This window comes from Callorhinus ursinus, unplaced genomic scaffold, assembly GCF_003265705.2.
Source record: "Callorhinus ursinus isolate GAN/ISIS: 27379988/994484 unplaced genomic scaffold, GSC_fseal_2.0 scaffold222, whole genome shotgun sequence".
NCBI lineage: Eukaryota > Metazoa > Chordata > Mammalia > Carnivora > Otariidae > Callorhinus > Callorhinus ursinus.
This window is the reverse complement of record NW_027397281.1, coordinates 36,371-63,605: the sequence shown is the minus strand read 5'-3', so window position 1 is coordinate 63,605 and position 27,235 is coordinate 36,371. Positions and strand designations below refer to the sequence as shown.

General features: G+C 39.9%; 1 protein-coding gene and 1 long non-coding RNA gene across 21 annotated transcripts in view; one reads left to right on the top strand and one right to left on the bottom strand.

Annotated features, from left to right (window-relative positions):
* Nucleotides 1-7: 7 nt before the first annotated feature.
* The window catches only part of CD46 (CD46 molecule), a 63,581-nt gene continuing 36,353 nt past the window's right edge, over nt 8-27,235 (bottom strand). For 5 of the 20 annotated variants that reach the window (XM_025865853.2, XM_025865852.2, XM_073890457.1 and 2 more), the window contains 6 exons: nt 26,774-26,956; nt 24,250-24,297; nt 20,261-20,311; nt 19,723-19,758; nt 7,333-7,469; nt 5,614-5,888 (listed from right to left, as the gene is read on the bottom strand). In XM_025865853.2, the coding sequence (XP_025721638.1) occupies nt 5,835-5,888; nt 7,333-7,469; nt 19,723-19,758; nt 20,261-20,311; nt 24,250-24,297; nt 26,774-26,956 (509 nt within the window). In that variant the 3' untranslated portion in view covers nt 5,614-5,834. Of the gene's footprint in view, nt 994-5,613; nt 5,889-7,332; nt 7,470-7,569; nt 17,394-18,903; nt 19,759-20,260; nt 20,312-24,203; nt 24,298-26,773; nt 26,957-27,235 lie in introns of those variants that run through there. The other 15 variants (XM_025865854.2, XM_025865861.2, XR_003206665.2 and 12 more) reach the window with 15 other exon arrangements.
* LOC141371993 (uncharacterized) lies at nt 5,538-6,103 on the top strand. The gene is made up of 2 exons (XR_012377351.1): nt 5,538-5,621; nt 5,714-6,103. It is a non-coding gene; the product is annotated as an uncharacterized lncRNA (long non-coding RNA).

Sequence of the window (27,235 nt, the reverse complement as noted above, 5' to 3'; positions counted from 1 at the left end):
ACTAGAGGTTGCCAGTGAGTTTTTTAAATGGAGCTATAAATTCTTTCAAGAAACACCTCACTCAGGCTTACCTTGAAGAGTTTCCCTCCCATCCAAGTACTAACCAGGCCCGACCCTGCTTAGCTTCTGAGATCAGAGAGTTTCCCTCTCCTCCTGGTTTAATCTAGCGCACGAGTCTTACTCCCACAGGGTCATAGATGAGGGCTGAGCAGAGCAGTTTGTAACCTGTAGTCCACAGCAGCCTTTCAACAAACAGGTGAGAACAGCCCTGGAGCTCCTGGCTCGGGGGCCCCAGACCCCTGCGCTCCTGCCTTGTCTGAGGCACAGGCGCAAGCTATTCTCTGCAACAGAGTCTGCCGCCGAACCACTCCTCCTAAATGGGCTTAGGAAACTGGTCTTTGTGGCTTCCAGTTTGTGCAAGTGGGCATGATAGCATCCTGAAGAAATTTCCTGGGTTAGAAACCAAAAAGGAAGTTGTGCTCTCCAGCTCCGATAGAATAGGAAGGATGATTATTCATTTGTAACAATTTAAAGCCAGTATAGAACCTTCGATAAAGAACACTCAGTCTAGGGCGCCTGGGTGGCTCAGTTGGTTAAGTGACTGCCTTCGGCTTAGGTCATGATCCCGGAGTCCTGGAATGGAGTCCCACTTCGGGCTCCCAGCTCAGCGGGGAGCCTGCTTCTCCCTCTGACCCTCTCCCCTCTCAAGCTGTTTCTCTCTCTCTCTCTCTCGAATAAATAACTAAATAACTAAATAACTAAATAAAATCTTAAAAAAAAAAAAACACTCACTCTACATATGCCCGTGAGGATACCAGTCTTGTCACACGATGGCCTGAATTTCGACTTCCTTTCCATCTAGCTGTAGTGTTAGAGACCTTGAACTCTCCTTTATGTTTCATTCACTGTAAGTGAATACTTACCGTTAAAGGTGCTAGAGCTCCTCATCCAACCCTTCGCAAAACTTACCGACTATGAGAGCATCACCTGTGCCTGAAGGGAAGACAAAAGTAGGGAAGAACAACATCAGCCTGGCACACGGCATGATCAACAGGAACTCTCAGCCAGTGATGCTTCATCCTGATTTTTTTTCAGCACACAGTCTAATGTTTTTCTAGTATAAAAAGCCATGGGTCTCCCTCACAGAACATCATTTTATCTTGTGCACTCAGCAAAGTATGTTTTTTTTTCTTTTTAACTTAATATCTTTTTCATAAAATTACTATACTGACAGCAGAGGATTTATAAAACAGAACAAAAAATATCACCCGTAATCCTCTTACCCTGAAATGTTTTGGTACAATCCATTCTGGTACATTTTCCCATGCACCTAAGTTTTTACACAGTTATAGAATAAAAATCCAAATCATGACAGGCAAATAAATATAAACTTATTCTAGTGGATGTATCAGTGTAGTCCAAGATTTCTATTCTATATTTAAGTTGTTTCCAGTTTTATTTGTAATGAAAGCCTTGATAAAAATGTATGAAATATTTTTCATATTAAAATATTCCATTAGAATGGATTCCTAGGGGGGCTAATTGGCATGGATATTTGTATTATTCTCTATATACACTGCATAATTGTTTTTCACACGCTTTTTGCCATTTGCTGTGGTACATTCAACATATGAGGATACCCGTTTCACCACATCCTTGCTTTTTATCGGCTGTTCGCATAAGAAGCTTTCTGTTGTTGTTAATGTAATGGGGATAAAAGGTATCTTGTTTTTTGCTTTTGCATTTCTTTAGTTTTAATGAGATTAAGGTTTCCAGATTTATGTGCCAGGGTGAATATATACTTATATTCTCTCTCTCTGTCCTGCATTCTAAGATAGTTGGTGCATTTCTCTGTTCCTTATTCAGTGCTGCGTTGAACTCTGCTAAAGAAACTTCACTTGCCTTAGAAAGGTCATGGAGACTTTTGTGAATTAGGAGATCCAGACAGTGAAAGGGGTAGTAGAACTAAGTATAAGCCAAATCAAACTGGAGCTTTTGAGAGAAAATCTGGGTGGAAGAGAGAAGCTAAGTTCTAGAAAAGCAGTTGCATTAACAGATGGATCCTTGGGGGACCGAAATGGGTGAAGTGGATTTTAGGACATTTTTATGAGTGCTACATAATGTAATACTTCTTTGAGACTCACTGGGATATTCCAGTAAAGTCTTAGTGTTTACTTTATTTCTGGAGTTAAATCTATTTAGTGGCCAGGCAATACTGTTATGGTACTCTTGAGACAACACAGTTAAATATAGGTCATACGTACTGTTAGCGGCTTGTTCTAGCCTTAAAGGGGAGCCCGAGATCACCCCTTACGGTGAGGAAGATGATATAAATCAGGTCTCCGGTATAACTGGGTCATTGAAATGGGAGATGTGGTAGATTTGAGAATTCCAAGAAATTCTTCATTCTGTGATGCTAGCCTTTAAAGAATTCTTATTTGGCTTGCAGTTTACTCTCAAACTGCTCTCTCGTGTCTTCTTCCAAGTCCCTGGTCTATTTCCCCAGCTTCCTTCTTCGGAAGGCCTAGGACTGGTATCTTACGCAATCCTCAGCCTCAGGGACAATATTTTTCTCTGTTTTCCACTGTCTTATCTTTGCTTGCCTCTTCTCACTACAAAGTGGTAGATTTCAAGGACCAGGATTACGTAGGGTAAAGAGACTAGGAACAAGAGTGGAAGGGGACGTGCTTTTAGTCTGGGTCTGTTTTAAGTCCAGAGGGATGAAAGAGTTCACATGTGGTCCAGCCCAATTCATGAGGAGTCCAGGCTAAGGTGTGAGTTCCAGGAATCTTCTGGTGAACAGTTACTTGGACTGTTCGAATTCTTTTTATCTTCCCGAATCAGAAGAACTGCTTATTGTGTGGTGTTTTGGACGTTGGCTTAAGAGCTTTCCATTTCATCATGCCTAATATTGGGATTTTCTCTTGTTTTACCCAGAGGACGGCCCCATCCGCGTCAGCACTGCGCCTGCTCTAGACGCCCCGGAACCTTCAGCAGCTGCTGCAGGGTGGCTGGAATCAGACTCGCCACCTGCATGGTCGAGGGCAGGACCCCCAGGAGCGCCACTGGACCCATCTCTTACACAGGTTGACCGATTTCTCCTGGTGTTCAGAGTCTGTTTTTGTCTAGCACCATTTGAAATCGGTTATGATATAGGGGGAAAAGCAGCAGCCTCGGAGCCTCATGCCAACCCTGGTGAGCAAGCGCCTGTCTCCTGGAGGACGGATGGGCAGAGAGTGGGGAAGGACCATCTCGCGCTTTTTTCACTAACTTCTTTAACTGCATTTATGATGCCTTATTGCAGAGGTAAGAGAGAACTGAATGTATTTTGAAAAACAAATGGCCATAATGCATCTGATGTCCCGGGTTGCATGTTGCTGAAATGTGGCAGGTGCTGCATATGCTGTCAGCGGTTGCTGTTGAATCATCTTTCCGTGAAGAGTCTGTTCGTGCCTCCTGACCTGAATAAATGCTTCACTCTACTCAATTAATCATGTCTTTGTTTTTCATCTGTCATTTCCTATTCATAATTCCATGATAAGCGGGGTCCTGAAAAGGTGACTTGAGATGTAGATTTACCCACTTCCTAAGCATTTGAGAAGCCAGCCCGTTAGGACAAGAATGGAATTCTGTGAGCCAAGAAACATACATGAGAGAAAAGATCACAGAAAAGAGAGATGGTTCAAGCCCGGGCCAAGGGATGCTGCTTATGGAAGGGGAAACTGAGGCTGGTTCCAAATGGACTTGGAGCCCTGGCACCTCTGCGGTCCGTGATCCTTTGAGAAATTTGGTCGAACCGAACCCACTGTCACATGGCTGGTAAAGGAGAGCAGCCTGAGGATTTCCCTTACTTCATAAAAGATGCAGGAGGTCTACTTGTGGTTCATAGTTTCTATGAACCCTGAAGACCAGGGCGGACCAGTTCTGGAAAGGTAATCCGCGATTAGCCAGATCTGACGCCACGGGGGATAAGACCTGGGGAACCTGCGGGTCTGAGGGCTGTGGCCCCCTGAGGGCGCGTTTGCGCAGATGTCCTGAGACATCTTGAATCCGTTTTTCAAGACCGTGCAACTTTTAGGGTCCACCTGTCGGGGCTCTGGTTATCCTGTTCCAGGATCGGGCCTACATTTTTGTTCTAAAGTTTCCCCAGGTGACGCTCATGTGCAGCCACAGCTGAGAGCCACCCCTCTGGGGTCTTGCTTTCCTACTCAGACGGTGGTGTGAGGACCCCTAGCACAGCTGTATGAGTTGTTGGTCTTCATCTCTTTGGGCTGCTGTAAGAAAATACCGCAGCCCGTGCAGCTTATAAACAACCGGTACTTCCCTTTCGGATGCTGGGAAGGCCAAGATCAAGGTGCTGGCGGATTCAGCGCTGGGTGAGAGCCAGCTTGCTGGCTCAAAGACCATGCCTTCCCAGGGCACAGGGGCTGAGGGAACTTCCTTGGGCCTCTTTACAAGGGCACTAATCCCATCCATGGAGGCTCCGCTCCCATGACCTAATCTCTTCCCAAAGACCCCCACCTCCTACGAGTATCACCTTGGGGGTTAGGGTTTTAACCTGGGGATTTTGGTGGGACACAAACATTCACACAGTAACTGTCTTGGAACGACACACCTCACCTGGAAGTCCAAACTGTCACCTCATTTCACGAGGCTGAACTCAAGGCATTGGCAGGGCCAAGCTCCCACCAGAGGTCACAGGAGAATCCGTTTACTGGCCTTGCCAGCTCCCGGAGCTGCGTTCTTTGGCTTGCGGGCCCTGCCTCCATCCTTAAGGCCGGCAGCAGAGCATCCGGCCACAGGGTCGCACCGCCTTCTGCAGTCAGCTTCCCCACTGCCCTCCCTTCTAGGGAGCCCTGTCGTTACCCTCAGCCCCACCCCCCGCAAGACCCCACGTGCAAAGAACCTTAGCCACAGAGGGGACGTTCACAGGTGTGTGGTATTAGGACTCCGTGATCTCTGGAGGCCATTAGCCCACCACAAGCAGCAGTACGTAGAACCCGTGGCAATGCTGAATCTTGGGCCCCACCTGGGACCTGCTGGATCAGAATGTGCATTTTAACAAGACTTGCCCGCACACTACAGCTGGAGAAGCATGGTCCCATGGGGTCCTCCCCAAGGAATTCTCCAATAAGGAATTGAGTCCCATGTCATATACAAATTGAAGGGGTGTTTTCCCAGCAGCCTTTTCGGGTGGTGCTGGGTGATCCGATGACTGGCATTTTCCCAGACACCATAACTAAGTGCCCATCTAAACGACGGTGGTCTCCAGATTCTCCCTGAAGCCACCAGCCCTAAGCACCAGGACGCTGGAGCTCTTGCTTGGTTTCCATAGTTCGAAACAAGTCTTGCCACTGCCACATAAAACAACTCTGTTTTTTAAAAGCTGTGTAAGGGAGATAAATATTTATGATGTAAACATAAGCAGCTTCTGCTACTCCCCATATACAAGTTTTCTTGGGGTAGCAAGTCAGGAATCGGGGTGGGTTACTTTCTCATTGTGACCGGTACTTGTGACGATTCGTTCACCTTCAGGTACATAAGTGAGAAGGAAGGAAAGAGTTTACTGACCACAGCCCCCAATATTCTGCTTCCCCATATTTAAGCAACAAGGGACAGAGGTGAGCCCTTTTAAAATGTCGATTTCACAGAAGGAAAGCAGAAAAGACCTAATTAATACTAGATCCCAAACGAAATTTAAAATGTCTTCTAGGAATCACAGCAAGGACAGGAACCTCTGAATAATGACCAAGTTGGAAGGACTTCAGGAATGTCAAATGCCTAGAGACTCCACAGGAGGGCAGCAGTGCTACGCGGTGGAAAGACTGACCACTTCAGTCCAGTGCAACCTTTTCTGATGAAGCTGGAAATGATGAAAGCAACATTCCCTAGGTGGAGAAACAACAAAAACCGTGTGCACGGGTACTCAGTTTTGCATCCTTGCTGGAAGTCAGTAGACTATGTTAAATCCTGGTCTATGCAAACGCGTAAAGTACGCAAAGAAGTTCATTCTTGGTTGCAGCTAGCTGTCAGGAATTACTAAAGTTTAGAATACTGGAGTTGCCTATTTTCCTTAAACCAAGAATATTCTTTAACAATACAATTCCAGCCTCTCCCGTGTTTCTTCGGCATTCCCACAGAATACTTTTTATTATTAGAAACCTTAAACTCTTGGGGTTCCTGGGTAGCTCAGCTGGTAAGCATTTGTCTTCGGCTCAGGTCATGGTCCCAAGGTCCTGGGATCGAGCCCCGCATGCGGCTCCCTGCTCGCGGGAAGCCTGCTTCTCCCTCTCCCACTCCCCCTGCTTGTGTTCCCTCTCTCGCTGTGTCTCTCTCTGTCAAACAAACAAATTAAATAAATAAATTGAAACCTTAGACTCTCCCTGTATATTTGATGCCAAGTTAAAAAATATGCTATAGTTTAAAGCCGAATAAAATTTGTTTTCCTTATAAACAACCTAATTTACATCAAGTGTTGATATTGTAAAGATTGTTTCTGTTTTTTTTTTTTTTAAACCAGAGCTTTGTTTGACTAGCCAGGTAACAAGACCTTAATTTAAGTCTTGGGATATTTTCTGATTTATTAGGCTGAATTAATAACACCCTAATTTTCTTTTGTAAATGTAAGCCTTTACTTTGCCATTATAGATTTATAAATCACTTTATAAATCACAAATGCAGAAGTTCTCAACCTTAGCTAAGCTACATACTAGAATCACTTGGGAAGCTTAAAAAAAAAAATCCCTATGTCCAGGCCACATCCCAGATCAATTACCTAAGAAAACCCAGAGGGGTTGGGACCCAGGCATCAGTAAAGCTCTCCAAGTGATTCCATGTGCAACATGGTTCAGAACACGGAGGCCTGATCTCAGACATTTAACAATCTAATTCAAATCTGCAAAAAGACCAAGAAATTTTTTTTGGCATCAACAAAAGCAAACCCTATTAGTTACGCCAATCAGCTTTTACACTTTCATTGTTGGGACTTGGGCTTTGAAGTACTTCACCATAGACATGCATTCTAGTGACTGGGAAGGTATGTCTCCTACCAGACATAGGAATACAGAGGTGGTATGAGGTGGTTCACTCAAGGCTAGGTAATCACAAAGGCTCTGAGAGCTGGGGGAATCAGGAAAAAGCTGCATCGGATGGGGTGTAGGAGCTGAGCCTTGAAAGATGCCCAGGACCCGGCAGGACCGGAAGGGCTACGGGCAGCTGTGAACCAGAAGCTCAGCAGAGCACTTGGGGCAGATGGTCTGCTTGGCAGACAGCAGCTTATTTGAAGAAGTACATGGAGCAAGAGAAGTCTCAGGAAGAAAAGTTGGGACTTACCTGTAGGAAGCCTTCAAGGAGCATGCGAAGCAACTTGGACTTGATGCTGTAGGTCATGTGCTGTGGCTGAACAGCTCTGGGCAGGAGAGGCACAGGCTGGGCTGGGAGAGGAGCCCTGACACATCTAAAGCCCTGGGCTGTGAGGGGCAGGAGTGGAATGCTTAGAGAAGCTGGGCCCGAGGGACAAGCATACGTCCTCTGAGATAAAGCATGCTGGAAATAACGCATCATCACAAGTGAAAATTCTCCAATCTACATTTTATTTTTTACAACATTTGAAGTTCTGGTTTTCAAAAAATGAACAATAAAGACTCCGGATACATGGGACTTCTTTCACTGCAAATACATTCTTACAGTTTTAACAAACTTAAATATACATATGCTTTTTTATGTCATTACAGAAACTTTCCTAGAGAAAACTGTTTTCCTCTTATGTTAGGTAATTGACAAGTTTGACAAAGAGCATAATTTATATTTACAATATATCAATTTCCCATATAAATCTATTAAAATGAAAAAACGATATTTGAAGCAAAAACTACTATACAAGTCCATTTATTTTCAAAAGCATAACAATCTTTGGGTGGAAAATATTCAATTCGGCTTGTTAAAAATAAACAGTACAACGATCCCTTGCTTCAAAGCAACTGCTACATCCCTGAAAAGTACACGACAATTGGGCTGGTACAGCTTCACCTCCGTACTGAATTCCAAATTCCTGTTTCTTTCTGCTGAAGCTGATCTTTCCCAACTCCCCCCGGATCCCAGAGGGAAGGAACGCTTACAGTGCGTCACAAACATGGTCCACGCTTGATTCCCAACCATCTCCTTCTCGGGGCAACGTTTCTTTGGCCTAATTTGTGCTACTAAACATAAAAATGCAAAAGGAAACTTTAAAAGTGTCCCGTGAGTTCGAGTGGCCGTCCCCCCTGGGCTTCTCCGAAGGAGACCCCGCCTGGGGTGAGGACGCAGAGGCCACAGTCTGTCCCAACTGAGCATCCGGTGCTACCTCAGCTGTTGGTTTTTTCCGTCCCTTTGCATGAGCAACGGCAGGCACCGTTTCCTTCTCTGAAATATGTGGCTTAATTTTTACTCTGCTGTTAGCACATAAGGTGAGATGCACCTAACACTCAGATTCTGATACAACCTGAGCTTATCTGATGGATATGTTCCTGCAAAACTCACCCTGTTTACATGACGTTGCCTAAAGTAAGACCTCTCTTTATTCAAGTAGCGGGAGAAGAGGACCCATTGCCAGAATTCAGAGTGCAATCTGATTTTCCTAAAGAGCAGAATCCTCTTAGGGAAACCTGCAGGGCCACAGTGTTCACTCTAGCACCGGCGGGCATTCTTGCTAGGAGAGCGAGGGCTCCCTGATGTCGTTCAGGAGTTTGCAACGGATTCTGAATCCCTTATGCAGACTACTTATCGATGTTTAAAAAGTGAAGCACAAATACCGTACACTTTATAGCTTCCTTAAATCACCAAGAAACTACAAACAGTTAAAAAAACAAACAAACATATAGAGCGGAGGACCACGGGAGGGGACGGAAAACTGAATGGGAAGAAATCAGAGAGGGAGACAAACCATGAGAGACTCTGGACTCCGGGAAACAAATTGAGGGTTACAGGAGGGAGGAGGGTGGGGGGATGGGGTAACCGGGTGACGGGTATTAAGGGGGACACGTGTGGTGATGAGCACTGGGTGTTAGATACAACTAATGAATCATTGAACACTACATCAAAAACTAATGATGTACTATATGTTGACTAATTGAATAAAAATATAGAATTCTATCCCATTTAGAGCATTTTCCAATAATATTCCTAGCTAAGGAAGTCAAACTTGTTAGCAAATCCCAATATGCAGGGTTCCTGTTTTTAATGTTTGAGGGCTAAAGTAGCATACACATATTTGTAAAGGCATTTAACAATAAACAATATATAAAATACATCTTAGAGTTGCCGGAAGAATGAGTCTTAAGACTTGGCAATAATCTTTGAACAAGTAGGATTTCAAAATCCCACTTTCTTTCTTTGCTTTCTTTTCTATAGGCTCAAAGAGTCTATTACTTGATAGAACAAATAATTCACTTTGAACTATAGTTCTCTAGATACAGAGATTTATTTTAAAAATTATTTCCCCACCTAAACACTGCCAGGGATACTGTGTCGAGTTGTCCTATAAGTGCAAGTGTTATTCAAGGGAAAACAGGCCAGAGGTTCATACCCAAATTCATCCACGGTTCAAAGCAGCATCAAAGGATGGTGACTACATTCAAGCCACATTAAAATGTCAGCCTTATGGCTTAGTGGTTGCATTCATGAAAGTACAAGAACTAGAGAATAACTCTGATAGACCTTAAGATTTTCATTGGATCAAAAGATAAACTGAGGCACTGGTTTGTGGAAACCATTTGGTGCATCTGCTCTGCCTCAGTGATTGATTTATTCTGGTAAGTGGTATATTCACCTCCAACCTCTGTTTCCCTAAAGGGCAATTTATCCAGAAAACATCAGTTAAGTATAGAAATTAAATCCAGAGGCCCATTTAGAAAATATACAATTAAAAACATATATTTATAGTAGCAAAAGTTCCTGATCTAGAAAGTAAATGACTCTTTCACATGTTCAGCTACTCTGTGTAGAAACTGTCCTATCCTTGTGTTGTGTTTTTGATTCTCTTCAAAACAAGGAATAGAGCAGTATGATACAAAGTACTCAGTAAAGATTTCTTCATTTAAATTAAAATGAGGGCTAATGGCAAAGACTGGAGAGAAACACTTGTTTTCCTAATACTGAAATTTTAAATCTGGCTCTGAGATGAAACTTTTGAAAAGGTAACAATTCTACCGGCCCTCAAGCTCAATAATGCCCATTTAGCCCTCACGGTCAAAGAAATCATGTGTTTGTTTCACTAAGAGAGTCTCCTAAATAACTAAGGGTAACATCACAATTTTATGGTAACAATAGACATCTTTCTAAAACCTGTTATTCTAGCCCAATGCTTTCCAAAGAAATATATTATGAGTCACATGGGTTACTTTACATTTTCTAGAAACCACATTTAAAAAAAGTTAAAAGAAGCTAGCAAAGTTAATTTAAATGTATTTTACTTTAACCCAATGTATGTGTTATTTTACATTTTTTGTACTAAGTCTTAAAAATCTGGTGTGTATTTTACACTTACAGGACAACTTACAGAGGACTAGCCACTGCGAAGTCCTCAGTAACCACATGGGACTATCGACTATTGAATTGGAAAACACAGGTCTAACCCCTGCCTTAGTAAAATGACTAGAACGGACAGATGAAAACTAACCGTGGATGAGTCAGTGGTTCACCAGTCCGCGTGCCCCAGTGACCCCTTCAGGGATGCCTACCCAACCTAACAGCTAACCATGTCAGTTTTGGATACCCTAGTACTTCTTTCTCTGGGGGAGGCCATCACGTGAACCACCACCATCACAAAAATACACTCGTGATGGAGCAATCTCCTGAGGACTAATGGGAACCATTTTATATTGTGAGTTAGGACTATCAGTGAATTCTCTGAGACTGCCATCTTTTTCTACTTTTTGGAGTCAACGCTTCTTTTGTTTGTCTGGTGGTGGAATCCTTTCCTTCTAATAGAATTTTAAATAGAATCTAAGAAAGGACAAAGATAAAAAGGATTCACCTAAATTTTAAGAAACACTTATGTGATAGAACAACGAAGCAATTTAAAGATGGTGAAAATCTAACCCTGGATTACTAGTTACAGATGTTTTATATTACCTTCACCAACCATTATATGACCTTCCAATATTTATAGACACCTTGAAGCTCACGACAGCCTGAAATCTACCTTCCTGGTTGGCTTTAGCCTCAAAGGAATTCTAAGAGACCAGGAAGATTCACAAGACTGGGGAGGCCCCTACTGCCACTTCGGTTGGTATGTTCCGTCTTCCCCTTTGCTCCTGTGACCCAAGACACCACTCTGCTTTTACCAAGAAATGGCCCTTCCTAATCGGCCTCTGTAGAGTCTGCTCCCAAACTCTTGACTGTTATGTGGGTAGCACCTCACATTATAAGTAGGAGGATACATATCTCCTCTCTTCCCGGCTGTGTAGACACACAGTCTGGCACAAAGGGAGGAACACTTCCAATTCATTTCATTAGGACAGAGAGCAGTGAGGCTCAAAGGGTCTAAGGCAATGCAATTCAGGGTTGCAAAATCTAAACTTTGCTGGTTTCTTTCATATGCTAGAAATATTCTGGTAATGGAAAACAAATAAATGCCTTTACAGAGTTAAGTTTACATGAGTTGAAGTTAATTGCATTTACAAAATTAAGTAAAATGTATTTTGACTTCTGAAAAAGGACATTTTTCTTCCCTGCAGTTGAACTGAGTTTAAATTTCTGTGCAATGTTTACCCCTGAAACCATTCGGCCTGATGTGAATAATGTAAACTCTCTGTGAGGACAAAGGGTCCTTGTCTCTTACACCTTAAATTTAGAGGGAATACCCACAGCATATATTAAGTCCATGCGATATTGTCTGAGAAGTCAATTTTATGACAAGGCAGACATTTTCAGATGCACTGAGTACAGTCTCTTCCTGAGGCACATCTGCTTTCCCACTGAGGGAAGAGTTCTGTAGAACTTACTACCTGACATCTCAAGAAATCCTTTCTTATTTATTGGTTCTTTAAAATATTTTGAAGAGTTTGTTGAAAGCTCAAGAATTGGAGAGCCAAGTAGAAAAACGTTCAAGTTGATTTGATCCTTCGGTTGTTTGCCCCATGTCACTACACTCCCCGCTGCCTGATCTGGCCACTCCGAGTGAATCCCCAACCTCTATAACCTTCATTTAAGCACTGACGGCTTAAAAATTACAAAGTTACTGGCTCAGTCATTATTATAAAAATAGGTTTAAATTCTACCAAATAATAAATATTCTTAACAGAAAAAAACCAGGAGAACTGAGTCACTGGTAATAAAACACATAAAGTATGTAAATAATTCTAATGGACTTCAGCAAATTCTCACTTCTCCAGGGATGATGTCACCAGAGTAGAGAGAATCATACATTTATTAAATGAAAATCACCACCCGTATGTGAACATACTGATGTCAAGCAAAGGCATCTGTTTTCTGGAGCCGCACAGTCTTGCCAAGACAGACAGGACTCAAGCAGTAGCAAAGCGCCAGGCAAGAGCTGATGATCCCCGGATGAGAAAGTATGGCCGCAAATGAGGTAAGAAAGGAAACCCGAAGGAAAGAGGAAGGGGTGTGTGGGTGGGGCCCATTTCACGCGCCCGGGATCCCATTCTATTCCTAGCTGAGACTGAGGAACAGACAACCCTCGCAGGACCCTTCAGCGTGGGGCGACGTTCATCAAATCGTTCAGAGATGTTTGATGGCCTGAAAAATGACGACTTACACGATGTTTGTACTTTGGGGTGGAGGTCACGGAAGGGTAACTGTGTTCCCAAGTCATTGCAAATACAAGTTTAAACCAAAATCCATTTTGTAACAAGTTTTGGCAGCAATTTAGGACGGTCTGTGCCTAGTGCCCTGCTTCCAGAGTTACCCCCTAGGAACACAGCAGTTACTGCATACACTTTACAGTCTCATAAGGAAGTTTCTGAGGCAACAACACTCCGTTTCAGGGAGGAAGGTGAGGGACATTAAGCAGTGCAAAGAATCTAACAGAAATCTTTACTTTTTTAAACACAGCAAGTAAAGGTAAATATTAGCCCACACTCTTTCAAAACAAACTCATAGGAAATCTTTCAAAAGTCCACTTATCTTAAACAGGAGAAAAAATTTCCCAAGCTTTATGGTGTTTCTTCAAATTTCAAGAATGTGAGCATATCCATAAAGTCACCTCGTCTCGTTACTCAGAGTGTAGCCCAGGAGAGCAGCAACATCGCTGGGCGCTCATGATAGATTGAAAATATCAGGCACTGCACCAGACTTAATGACTCAGAATCTGCATTTTTAACAAGACCCCAGGTGATCAGTGTGCACACGAACATTTTAGAAGCATTGCTCTAGATTCTAAAGGAGAAAGGTATACCACCAACCCGCATTAGAGACTTCAGCTTTGAAACAACATAGAACCTAAAGAGTTAGATAAGATAGTTCAATGTCTTGACGTCAAATAATCTAGAGAATCTAAAATTGATAGAGCCATTCTATAATAGTGAATTTCTAACTGAGTATGTTCCTGTCAGGAAAAGGGTAATATATATCCTAAAAGATTTCTATATACTTCATAAATTAGCTCATAGGCATTTATGAATTTCCCCTCACACTATTTTTTTAAAACTCTTTTCCCTCCAAATTATGCTACTATATATAGAATTAAGTACATTGCACTGGTTGAAGATATATTTTCTGAAAATATTTAAAAATTTTATTATTGCAATTTTCTGTTTACAAAGAAAATTTGGATGGTAAGTGGTAACGTTATGGCCTTTAAAAAAACTGAAAGATAATTGACATAGACCATTGTTTTAGCTTTAGATGGACACATAATTTGAGAAACGTATATATTGCAAAATGATCACAATTAGTTTAGTTAACATCCATCACCACACAGTCACAAATATATTGTGTGTGTGACACTTTAAAGATCCATTCCCTTAGCATCTTTCAAATATATCATACAGTATTATTAACTATAGTCACCATTCTGTAAATTAAATCCTCAGCGATGCAGTACATCCTACAAACTGGAAGTCTGTACCTATTGACCACCTTCACTCAATTCAACTAACACCCATTTCCCTCATCCTCCCCCACCCCACCCCATCTCCAGCATCCACTAAACTTTTCTCTGTATCTATGAGTTCATTTTCTTAAGGTTCCACATGTAAGTGATATCATAAAGTATTAGTCTTTCTCTGATTTATTTCACTTGGCATAATGCTTGAAGGTCCATCCATACTGTCACAAATGGCAGGATTTCTTTTTTTATGACTGAATAATATATCATCAGATGATGGAATCTATATAATGGGTTATAGAATTATATATAATATTCCATTACATATTTATATGTACAATATTCCATAATATACATATATGTAGTATATACATATACACCATATTTTCTTTATCCATTTACACATTGATGGACATTTAGGTTGTTTTCATATCTTATTGTAAATAATGTTGCAAAGAACACTGGTGTGCAGATATATTTTCAAAACAGTGATATCCTCTCAAGATCAATACCCATAAATGGAATTGATGAGTAAGTTAACTCTATTTTTAATTTTTTCAGGAAACTCCATACTATTTTCCATATGGTACACTAATTTACATTCCCACCAATAGTGCCCAAGGGTTCCCCTTTCTCATGATCCTCGCCAACTACTGTCATATCTTTTTGACAATAGCCATTCTAACAGTTGTGAGATGATATCTCCTGATGGTTTTGATTTGCATTTCCCAGATGTTTAGTGATGTTGAGCATCTTTTCATACACCTGTTGGCAATTTCTTTGTTTTCTTTGGAAGAATGTGTATTCATATTGTTTGCCCATTTTTTTAAAGAAAAATTGAGGTATAATTTACATATAACATATTAGTTTTAGGTATACAACATAATCATGTGAGATTTGTAAATTTGCAAAATTATTGCCATGAATAAATCTAGTTAACATCCATCACCATAGTTAAATTTTTTTTTCTTGTTATGAAAACTTTTAAGATCTACTCTTAGCAACTTTCAAATATGCAATACAGTATTATTAACCATATTACCATGCTGTGCATTACATTCTGTGACTTATTTGTAAGTGGAAGTTTGTACCTTTTTGACCTCCCTCACCCACCCCTGCCACCTGCCTCGGCAACCACTAATCTGTTCCCTGTATCTAGTTGTTGTTATATTTTTTTTTTTTTAAAGACCACATATAAGTGAGATCATATGCTATTTGTATTCTCCGTCTTATTGCACTCAGCAAAATGCCCTCAACATCCATCCATGTTTTCACAAATAGCAAGATTTCCTCTTTTTTTAATGGCTGAATAATATCCCATTGCATATGTACCACTGTTTCATTATCCATTCATCTATTGATGAACAGGTGAATCACTAATTCCATTTCACTATGACCTTTTTTCGAGGCTTTATCTTGTTCTTTCATTTGGAACATATTCCTTTGTTTCTTCATTTTCCTTGACCTTGTTGGTTTCTAGGCGTTCGATAAAACAGCTCTCCCAGTCCTAAAGCAGCACCCTGGTGTGGGGGATATAACTTAACTGTTCAACCCTGCCCTAGCTCTTGGTTGTCTCTCAAACCTTTGGGATTGTCCTAGCAGCCTACTTTGTTGTCAGTGGCTCTCAGGAGTTGAGGGTGTGTCAAGACTTCTCAGTGTCCCAGAGAGGAAGATCCCAGTCAGCACACAGGCTGGTTGGAAGCCAGCCCCTCGGGTGCCAGTATATGCAAATATACCTCTTTCGGGGGAACGCTGGGCAATGGATGTTTCTGTGTGCTCCCTCTGCACTGGGCCCTGTGGTGACAGTCAGTTAAGAACTGTTCCTTTGCTACCGTCCCGCTGACCTCCAGGGCCGGTTATCAAGGGATGTGTCCTGTGGCTAGTAGCCACAAAAGCTGGGGTGTCAGCCGTGCACACAAGGTCCTTTCCCAGAGACACGGACAACCTGGGGCAGGGTAGGAGTTCGAAGATGGTCCCTGTCAGTCTCTCAGTCTCTGGAGAGGATCTGTCTTGGGCTCCCCCACGAGTGTTTCATTAGAAGCCAGTTCCTTAGGCCACAGCTCTGCAGATAAGCTAAAAGGCCTGTCGCAGAAAGACTGGGATGACTTCAGTCGGCCACCTCTGTGCTACGTCCTGGACTGGGCAGTGGTTGACAACAGTTTCTCCATTTGTTACAGCCCTGTGTGACCTGCCGATATAAGGCCCGCGGGCCACCAGTCAGGTGCACGAGCTCCTAGCAATGTGGAGTCTGGCAGAGGGATGGCGGAAGATAGTGTGGGCTCTCCAAGGTCTCTGGAGAGGACCAGAGCCAGCCGTGTGTTTCGATAGAAGCCTGTCCCTCAGGCCTCATGGACACAGGTATGCTAATAGGCCTCCTTTCCAGAAAGACTGGGGCCGCATTTCAGACTGCTGCCTCTGTGCTGTGTCCTGGGGCGTGGCCAGTTAACAGCTCCTTCTCTGTTACGGTCCCAGTGCCAGGCGATCAAGGGGTGTTCCTGGGTGACAGCTATAAACACCAGAGCCCCGGATGTGTGCACAAGCTCCCTTCTGAAAGATACCAGCAGCTGAGAGCCAGGCAGAGGGATGGCAGGAAGATGGGGCCCTCCAGCCTCCATGAGCTTTGAAGAGTATTTCAGCTGGGTCCTAGGTGTGTGTGACATTAGATATCTGCCCTTCAGCCCAAAGCTTTTAACACAAGCAAATAGGTCTCTTTCACAGAAGGACCAGGCATTTCAGTCAGCTGCCTCTCCACTGTACCTGGGGGTTAGCCAAAGTAAATCCACACGGACACTTTAAGAACTGTTTCTCGGTTCGCTATAGCCTTGTAGACATAAGCCCCATTGGCTTTCAAGCTAGATGTTTTGTGGACCCATCTCTCAGGTGCACGTCTTAAAAGGTGGGGTGCCAGATGTGGGGTTCAAACATTTTCCTTTCCAGGAAGAAGCTCAGAGTTGTGAGTTCCCGCCTGACTGTGGGTTACCACATTTGGGGAGGATTTTATGGTAAGATACTATATCAGTCTCTTCTACCCATTTTGATGTGCATTTTTGTTTTGTTTTGTTTTGTTTTTAAAGTAGGCTCCATGCCCCACGTGGGGCTTCAATTCACACCCCAAGATCAAGAGTCAGATGCTCCACCAACTGAGCCAGCCAGGCGCCCCTGGATGTGGGTTTTTTATCCACCCAATGTGTAGGAGGCCATCAAGTTAGTTTTCAGATTTCTTTCAGAGGGAACTGTTCTGGATGCAGCTGTAGATTCCGTGTGTATGAGAGGAGGTGAGTTCAGGATCCTCTTATGTTGCCATGTTAAACGAGAGGCTCAGATTACAAGACCCACTAACTGGTAGCTAGAGTTTGAGTAATACTTGTTAAGGACCCAGTAAGTATTTTCATGCAGAGAATTTAAACAAAAAAGGAAAGTAAGGAGCAGAAAGCTATTTTGTTTTCCTTTCTTGAGAATTTATTTCTACACAAAACTTTTGGACTTGTAAAATTATTCCACTGACAATATTCCCTACCCACGCTATTGTGTATATGTGACTTAAAAAATGTACTACTGATTGAGAAATCCAAAATGCATATCATGTGTTCTACAAATATAAGATTGAATATTCAAACAAAGGCATTGTGTTTTAAAAAAGATAACCAATAACAGAAAAAGTTTGAGTTCTTTATGTGTAACGAATGTACTTTTTTTACATAGCCTAAACCAGAGGATTAATATAAAGGAAAATATATCATAAAACCATGAATACCAAGAGTCCTAAAATTATTAGTTTTTTTTAATTTTATTTATTTAATTTGTCAGAGAGAGTGAGAGAACACAAGCAGGGTGAGTGGCAGGCAGAGGGAGAAGGAAAAGCAGGCTCCCTGCCAAGCAGAGAGCCCGATGCGGGACTCGATCCCAGGACCCTGGGATCATGACTTGAGCCGAAGGCAGATGCTTTACCAACTGAGCCACCCAGGCGTCCCTAAAATTATTAGGTTTGATGTTAAAGCTATTTCCAAAGCTACGGGGAAAGAAAATGACTAAAAATCACTAAAAAATCAGAAGTTTCAAAGCACCTAATCTTGGTCTATGCTCTAGGATTTGTTCTAAGTCTTTTACTAAATTGAAAGACATTTCATTAAAATTTGTTTGATGTTTAAAAACCCTATTTTCTATAGATACTTGTAAAATTTTTTTCTATTATAAGCCTCCTCTTTTTTCAGTTTTATAGAAAAAACAAAGATAAAAAAACAAAAATAATGAGGTGCCTTGTAAATCTTAACCCTCAGTAATGTTTAGTTTAATCCTATCAGTTTTACTGCAACCTAGTAAATTAAGAGAACATAAGAGGGAAATCAAATAGTGCTGTTTTTCCTTCCCCAGTTCAACAAGTATAAGTAACAACTCTACATAAAAACAAATCAAATTGGGAATGTGAATGAGAACCTATGTAGCTTCTTACAATTACCTAAGTTACACAGACAAATGGAAACTTTGATCATACAAATTCCAAGGAATACAACTGTCCAAGCCTCCACAGTGAGCCGTTCTAAATTTCATTTTAGCCATCAGTGCAATGTAGGACACAGGGTAAAGCTGGGTGGGGAAGGCCCCATAATGGTCCGTGATCTGCTACAGAACCTAACTCTCAAATCCCACAGAAACGTTTCTTGCAGTCCTAATAGCCACGGCCACTCTGCACAGAGTCCTCTGACTGCAGGGGCAGTAAGAGCAGCCTGAGGTCGTTGCAGCAAACACATGCAGCCAGGATGGCGCCCCCATGCAAGCGCAGTTTCGAAAAAAAGACGGTATGCGGGACAAACAGAAAAGCTGCACAAAATGACGTTAAGACTGAGAAGGACCATGAGTTAGTTAGAAGGAACATGCTTTTATTTACCCTTTCTTCTCCCTTTGAAAACATCTATACAGGCAGGTGCAAAGTACCACAAGGCCAACAACTGCAAGAGACCAGGAAACAAAGGACATAAAACTCTGAGAGCTGCGTGTCAAGATTCAAAATTTAGCAGTAGAAATAAGTAAGTGTTGGTTGCATTCAGTAGTTAGAAAATGTTATTTTATTTAAGCACATATCTATTCATCTGGACTCTTTTACTATCTAAAGCCCATTCCCTGGAGTCACTTGAATAGTCCACAGGAAGCCAGAGAAGAATCCTTGCTTAGTTTAGAAAATTACCCAAAGCATCTTTGGAATGCAAACTCATGACCAATCATCCTGAAAATGCATTGTAGTATTTAGGGTTTTTTAATAAGTGGACATGTACAGTATAAAAGAATATACATTCACCAGAAAAATGTAGTGTATCATATACAAGGTCAGGTTATTCTAGACTGGTGGACTTCATTTCAAGCTATTGAAACTATAGAAACTGAAAAGTCATTTAAAAAGTAATGCACTTCGAGGGGCACCCAGGTGGCTCAGTCAGTTAAGCATCTGCCTTTGGCTCAGGTCATGATCCCGGGGTCCTGGGATCGAGTCCTGCATTGGGCTCCCTGCTCAGTGGGGAGCCTGCTTCATCCTCTGCCTGCCCTGCCTGCCCCTTCCCCTGTTTGTGTGCACGCACTCTCTCTCTGACAAATAAATAAATAAATAAAATCTTAAAAAAAAAATAATGTACTTCTTTGCAGTCATATTTTGATTAAGTTGCATCAACGTTCAGGCTACTTACGAATAGTAAGGACAATCACAGCAATGATTCCTGCATCTGAGAAAAAATGAAAACAGTTTGAAGACTGAGCACACAAGGGTCCCAGAGGGTAGTTGCATTTAACTCTGATCAGATCATCTATACGCTACTGCAAAGAAGTTGCTCCTCGGTCTAGTTTTAGCGTGAGCGCTAGTGTGTGCAGCTCATTCTGATCATAGAACCCTTCTAATCAGAGTCCAGGTTTAGGATCCATCTTGTGAAACTCTTCACCGGAACCTGACTTTTCATTATTTTGTGCTGTTGGTACCACACCAGGTTATTTAGTAAAGCCAGGACTATCAGAATTCCCTAGATTAAAGGAAATTACCTACAAATCTCCATACACAGTACCACTTAACGTTTATCATGTTATCTGGACTACTAAAATGTAAACTAGTAAATGTCAAATTTTGTGGAACTTTGTTCCTTCGTTAACTACAAATGATTGGAACACGATAGATATGTCCATGTAGAACTCCAAGGCCTCATAATGCAGAGTAATTAGTAGCCAAAATAATACCTAATTCCTCAAAGTCTTCAAGTATTAGTGGGTCTTTGGGCTCGGGATAGCCTAGGGAAAAAAATGGAAATAAGTTAAAAAAGAAAGACAGACTAAAGCTTAAAGATCCATAAATTCACTGGTTTTATTTTTTGCCTTTGTATAAACCTACTTATAACTTCATTTTCCTTAATGTTTGTCCATAAAAGTGGTATCATAGATTATAAATTTATATTTGATGTCATGAACAATCTTCTTCCTGTCCATATTTCCTGTGACAATATTCTGTGGTATAGGAAGCAAATTTATCACTACTATATCCTCAAAATTAGCCTGAATTCAACATGATTCTACACATTGTAGAATTTAGGGTTTGTTACTAAGGAAATTAGTAAAATGACTAAAATCAGAAATAGAGGAGGACTTCAAAACAATTTAGAAGTTGATCTGGAACAGAAAGACTCTTCAACGTAACAAAAGCCACTTAAGAAAAACGCATGGCCAGCATCATATTTAATGGCGAAAGACTAAAGTTTTTCCCTTAAGATCAGGAACAGGACAGGGTGCCTGTGTTTGCCATTTCTATTCAACATAATATTGCAAGTTCATATCAGAACAATTAGTTAAAAAAGAAATAAAAAGCATTTAAATTGGGAAGAAATAAAATGATCTCTGTTCATAGGTGACATGATCTTTACATAGGAAACTAAAGATTACACACACATGCACACACACACAGCACAGGCCTGGTAGAACTAATAAATGAATTCAGTAAAGTTGCAGGATACAAAATCGACATGTGAAAATCAATTGCATTTCTACGCACTAACATTAAGCAACCTAAAAAGGAAATTAAGAAAACAATTCCATTTATAGTTGAATCAAAAAGAGTAAAAGACTTTGGAATAAACATGACAAAGGAGGTAAAAGATTTGTACACTGAAAACTATAAAATATTGCAGAAAGAAATTTATAAAGACAGAAATAAAGGGAAAGCAATCCCTGTATTTGTGGATTGGAGGACCTACTAATGTTAAGATGTAAATATGATACAAAGCAATCTACAGATGAAGTGCAACCCCTATCAAAATCCTAATGATGCTCTTTGCAGAAAAAGAAAAATCCATCTGAAAATTCATACAGAATCTCAAGGGACTAGGCAATCTTGAAAAGAGAAAGCAAAGTTCAAAGGACTCATACTTCCTGATTTCAAAACGTACTATAAAGCTACAATAACCAAAACAGAATGGTGCTGGCATAAAGACAGACCTACAGACCAATGGAATAGAAGCCACAAAATAAACCTTTGGGTATATAGTTAAGTAATTCTCCACAAGGGTGCTGACAACATTCAATAGGGAAAGAGCAATCTTTTTCACAAATGGTTTTGAAAACTGGATAACCACATATACAAAAGGATGAATTTTAACCCTTGCCATTCACCAAATACAAAAATTAATTCAAAATGGATCAAAGACCCTAAAGATCTAAAACTATAAAACCCTTAGAAGAAAATAAGACTACATGTTTCATGATGTTGGATCTGGCAATGATTTATTGAATGTGACACCAAAAGCATAGGCAACAAAAGAAAAAACATAACTTAGACTACATCAAACCTCAAGACTTTTGTACATCAAAGAACACTAACAATAGAGTGAAAAAGCAACCAACAGAATGGGAGAAAGTATCTGAAACTCATATAATAAGGGATTAATATCCAAAATATAAAATGAACTCCTAAAACTCAAAACAAAAACAAAAGAACCACAACCCATCAAAAATGGACAAAGGACTTGAAAAGACATTTCTCCAAAAAAGATATACAGGTGGTCAATAAGCACAGGAAAAGTTCCGCAACACATTACTAATTGTTAGGGAAATGCAAATAAAAACCACAATGAGATTCTACCTCATATGTTACCTAACATACATTATGATGGTTATTATCAAAAAGCAGAAAATAATATGCATTGGCAGAGGTGAGGAAATTGGAACTCTTGTGCATTGCTGGTGGGAATGTAAAATGTACATCCACTGTGGAAGACAGTATGGTTGTTCCTCAAAAATGTAAACACAGAATTATTATATAACCAGCAATTCTACTCCTAGGTATACAGCACCCCAAAACTGTTAACCAGGGACTCAACATTGAAAATTTTCAATTTTCAAGTTTACCACTGAGAACAGGATCCAAACACTTGAAAGCCAATATTCAGAGAAATATTACTCAGAGTAGCCAAAATGTGGAAACAACCCAAATGTCTATCAATAGATGAATGAATAAACAAAATATAAAAAGCAATGTAATATTATTCAGCCATAAAAAGGAATAAAGTTCTGATACATGCTACAAGGTGGATGAACCTTGAAAACATTATGCTAAGTGAAATGAGGCAGAAATAATTCCATTTCTATGAAGTACCTAGACTAGTCAAATGCATAAAGACAGAAAACAGAATGTTTACCAGGGCTGGGTGGAAGGGGGGAATTGAGAGTTATTGTTTAATGAGTACAATGTTTCAATTTGAGACTATGAAAAAGTTGATAGTAGTGATGGTTACAAACAATGTGGATACAATAATGCCACTGAAGTGTACACTTAAAATGGTTAAAATAGTAATAAAATATAATAGTTTATCTAGAAAAATTAACAGAACAGTCTGAACGTTTCTGAAAAGGAAATATTCTGCCAGATATTAAAACAGATCATAGTATTAGAGTGGAAAAAAATGATTCAGTACTGTCATGAGAATGGTTAGAGTTCAAGGAAACAAAGATGACTGGAACAACTATTAATTTAATGACAAAACAACTGGCACTTGAAAACAGTTGGAGAAAGAACAACTTATTCAACAAATGTTGCACTTTGCCACCAGGTAGGTGTGGGTTAAGGGGAGAGAAACTCGATCTCACTCCATACACCATAATGATTTTCAGATGCACTGATGATTTAAATACAAAGACTGCAATCAGAACTCAGGATTAAAATGTTTATAAAGTTGTAGCATGAGGAAGATCTAAAGCTTTTATAAGAAAGACACAACACACATAGCCATTAGGGAAAAGGTGGTTAAATCTATTAATCCATCTACATATTGATGTAAAATTTCTACACATGTAAAAGACCACTAACAGAATAGTGAAATAAATAAATACAGTACACATTTCAAAGTCTTCATTGAAAAGAATGGCAGTAAATCTAAATAGAATCCCAATATAAAACATTAAATGGAAAAAGTCCAAGTTTCAAAAAAATATATACAATATGATGTCAATTTTGTTTAAGATAAAAGAAAAAATACCCAACTATATTTATAACTACACATCTAAGGATGCTGATGTACAGAAATAAAGAAATACCCTAAACTATTAACAGTGATTAATTCAGGTAGTAGACTAGAGAAAAAGGATAATTTTTTACTCATTGACTTTCACAATGTTTGAAAATTTACAAAAATATATTCATATACCTCTCATGCAACAAAAAGTTATAAAAAGCAATCTAGGGGCACCTGGATGGCTCAGTCAGTTAAGTGTCTGCCTTTGGCTGAGGTCATGATCCCGGGGTCCTGGGATGGAGTCAGGCTCCCTGCTAAGCTCCCTGCTTCTCCCTCTCCCTCTGCCCCACCCCCTCCTTGTGCACTCTCTCCCCCCCTCAAATAAATAGATAAAATCTTAAAAAGAGCAATCTATAATTAATAGCATACAATAAAAATCTTAAAAGAAAACAGACTAGTGAAAATAAGGCCAAAACACCCCTGAAAAAATGTTCACTTCATATTAAAAGGGCTTTAACTTATAATGAGCTCTCACAAATCAACAAGAAAAATATTTTAGAAATCTAATTTTAAAAAATGAGCAAAGGGTATGGATAAATCAATGTAGACCAAAAAAAAAGTTCAGCTTCATTGATAATTAAAGAAATGCAAATTAGAATAAGACATAACTTTGTACTCATCACCTTATAAAGTTGTTAACAATATAAGCAAGAGAAAGAATTACTGTGCCTGGATACTTTGAAACTGGAGGTTTGGTTGGATGAGTAGGCTTGAAACCTAGAAAAAATAAATTTGATTCAATTCACCAGCCTTATCAATATAAAATTATGGATTTAATGTTGATTTTTTATTTTTTAAAAAGATTCATTATTTCTTAAAATGAAAAATACACATGCTTTCGAAACTTTGCAATTCTACTTCTGGGAATTTAACCTAATATGTATTTGTACAAGCATATAAGCATGTATATATAAGAACGTTCACTACAACTTTGTATTTTATATGGAAATCCTAGAAGTTAACTGATAGTAAATCATAAAAATAACGTGTTCAGAGTAAACACACATATCTTAAGAAAAAATACCATCCAAGTAGTATCATACTACATAAAAAGTTATATCTTTTTCCTTTCTGCCTACTATTTCTTGGGCCCTTTAAAACATATTTGCACATTTAGATCTGCCTTAACACCATTATATGTTGCTGATCCTTTTGATATAGTCTTTCTCTAACCGATGATAAAAAATGATTGACAATCCCATGGAGAGTTTTGATTTTTATTTTTTAAAAAAGACCCCTGTAGTTTCTCCTCTTCATAAGCTTCTTCTCACAATTCTTTCAAAAACTAAACTCTAAGGCCGCCTGGGTGGCTCAGTCAGTTAAGTGTCTGCCTTTGGCTAAGGACATGATCTCAGGGTCCTGGGATCTTGCCCACATCAGGCTCCTTGCTCAGCGGGGAGCCTGCTTCTCCCTTTCTCTCTGCCCTTGCCCCGCTTGTGATTTCTCTCTCTCTCTCTCATAAATAAAATCTTAAAAAAAAACCTAAACTCTATCAGTGTTTTATAAATCCTTTATGAAATGTTCATGGTTCAACTCCTTCAAAAGAACATATCAACAAACATAGTACACCACAGTGCATATAGCCACCAGGACCATGTGAGTAAACATGGATGGGTCAAGGAATATAAATTTCATATGCAATCTTAATATATCAATCCACCAAAAAACCATTTCTTTCCTTCCAAACCTCACAGCACTCAACTAAAGTACACAAGGAGGCTATCAGATACTGGGTTTACAGGAATTATAAAAAGAAGTATTCTCATTACCATGTTAATATGCATAATTTCCCCAAATCCTTTAAAATAATATGGCCATAAGAAATATACAAACAAATTAAAAGCCAGTATTCATGATCTGTTTGAGTTCAACACCTTCGTGAAACAGTGAAGTCCACAGAAATAAGGTTACTTGAGTAAGCAGAGCCCAACTAGGACCCTGATGAGGTCAGCCCAGGCTAATGCTCCTCCCACTACTCCTGTTGTCTCTTCCTTTCTGAGGCAAAGAGAGACCAGAGATAGCAGCACTGAAATCAGGAAGATATTTCCTTCCATTATAGCAAAATCAGCTTTCAAGTCTTAAGTAGAGTAGCTGACACAGTCCCTGCAAGAAATCCTCCATTTCATTTCAATGAATAAGGATTTTTCCTGTCTTTTGGTTGCTATGAAATTTAGGTACAATTGCCAAATAAAAATAAATGCCCGATAAAAAGAAAAAGAATAATTATATGAAGCGGGAAGGGGTGGGGGTGAGGGAAGACATTCAGGTCTTTTACTGGAGATAGCAGAAATTTCCCAGTTTAAATTGTGCTACATAAAAACAAAAACAAAAAACACTAAACTGGTTACAGTCCAGCAACTGAGACACAGTCCTAGACCAGGAAGATACCCTAAAGGAGCCAACAGATCACCTTTAAAAGGAATAAACAGCAAAGTCAATGACATGTTAAAAAATAGAAGCCACAGACCTTCCTGTTTACTAATATTAATCTGAGTGATGCAATAAGTCATATGAGCTACCTTTAGGAGCTTTCCTATATGCCAGGCACTGTGCTAAGTGCTAAATGCATCCCTTTTACACTTTGTGTAACTTGCCCAATTTACATACGTGTTTATATCTGCAGACTATGCCAAAAATTTTTAGAATAACTATACATAACAACTAAAATGGCTATAAACATGTCCTTCATTCTTTCATTACTAAAAATGATGAATGAGTATAAAACAACTGTAAAGGATTTTTGTTAAATATAAGCAGGAAAGTACTAATCTGAATGACTCAAAATTGGAGGTTTTACATTGGGAGAAACCGATCCTGAAAAACCAAATAATGTAGGATCAACTACTTGGGAATTACTGCTTTCATTTATATGAATTATGCCTTTCATTCTTGACTTATTCATGTAAAAATTCTCATGCTTCAATCTATTCTAAAAGTGGTCGCTATGCATTCTTACAAATACTACACAAGAGAAATTTATATACCTGTGTGAGATACATGCCCTGTTAAGACCCTATGAAAACATACAAAATCACAACACAGATATTATCTCATGCCTCCATCATGGAAATAAATATAAGACAGAGTTAAGTAGTAAAATTTCCTCTTTTCAATGATTCAGTATCACTGATATTGAATGATATGGAAGAAGAAATAAAAGCTAACACAAAAAGATGGAAAAAGACATTTGTACCTCTGACACATTTTGGCATCACAGGCTCCCAGGTACTTCTCCCACCACAGAACACTGGGTTGCTGCCATTAAGATAGAAGCCTGGGAGGCATTCAAATAGAACCACTGCTTGGTAGGAATATTTGTCTCTGATTCCTGATACCAGTCTTCCATGTTCAACTACTGGATAATCACATTTGACCACTGAAAAGTGGAGAAAGTCCATAATTAATGGAAAGCTGATCTAACATAGGAGCAGAAAAAAATATACAAGCTAATAATTCCCAGCAGGAAGAAACATACAAGGAATGAAAGGCAAGGTATTAAATAAAAGAAAGAAAAAAAAAACACACCCAAGAAACCTGCATACGTATGTACATTTTAACTCCAGGGAAACAGATTTAGAGAAATCTAATAACTTTTTTCCATCTAGAAAAGACTAGCATTAGAGTTTATTGGCTTTCCTACATTTTTTCCCGTTAC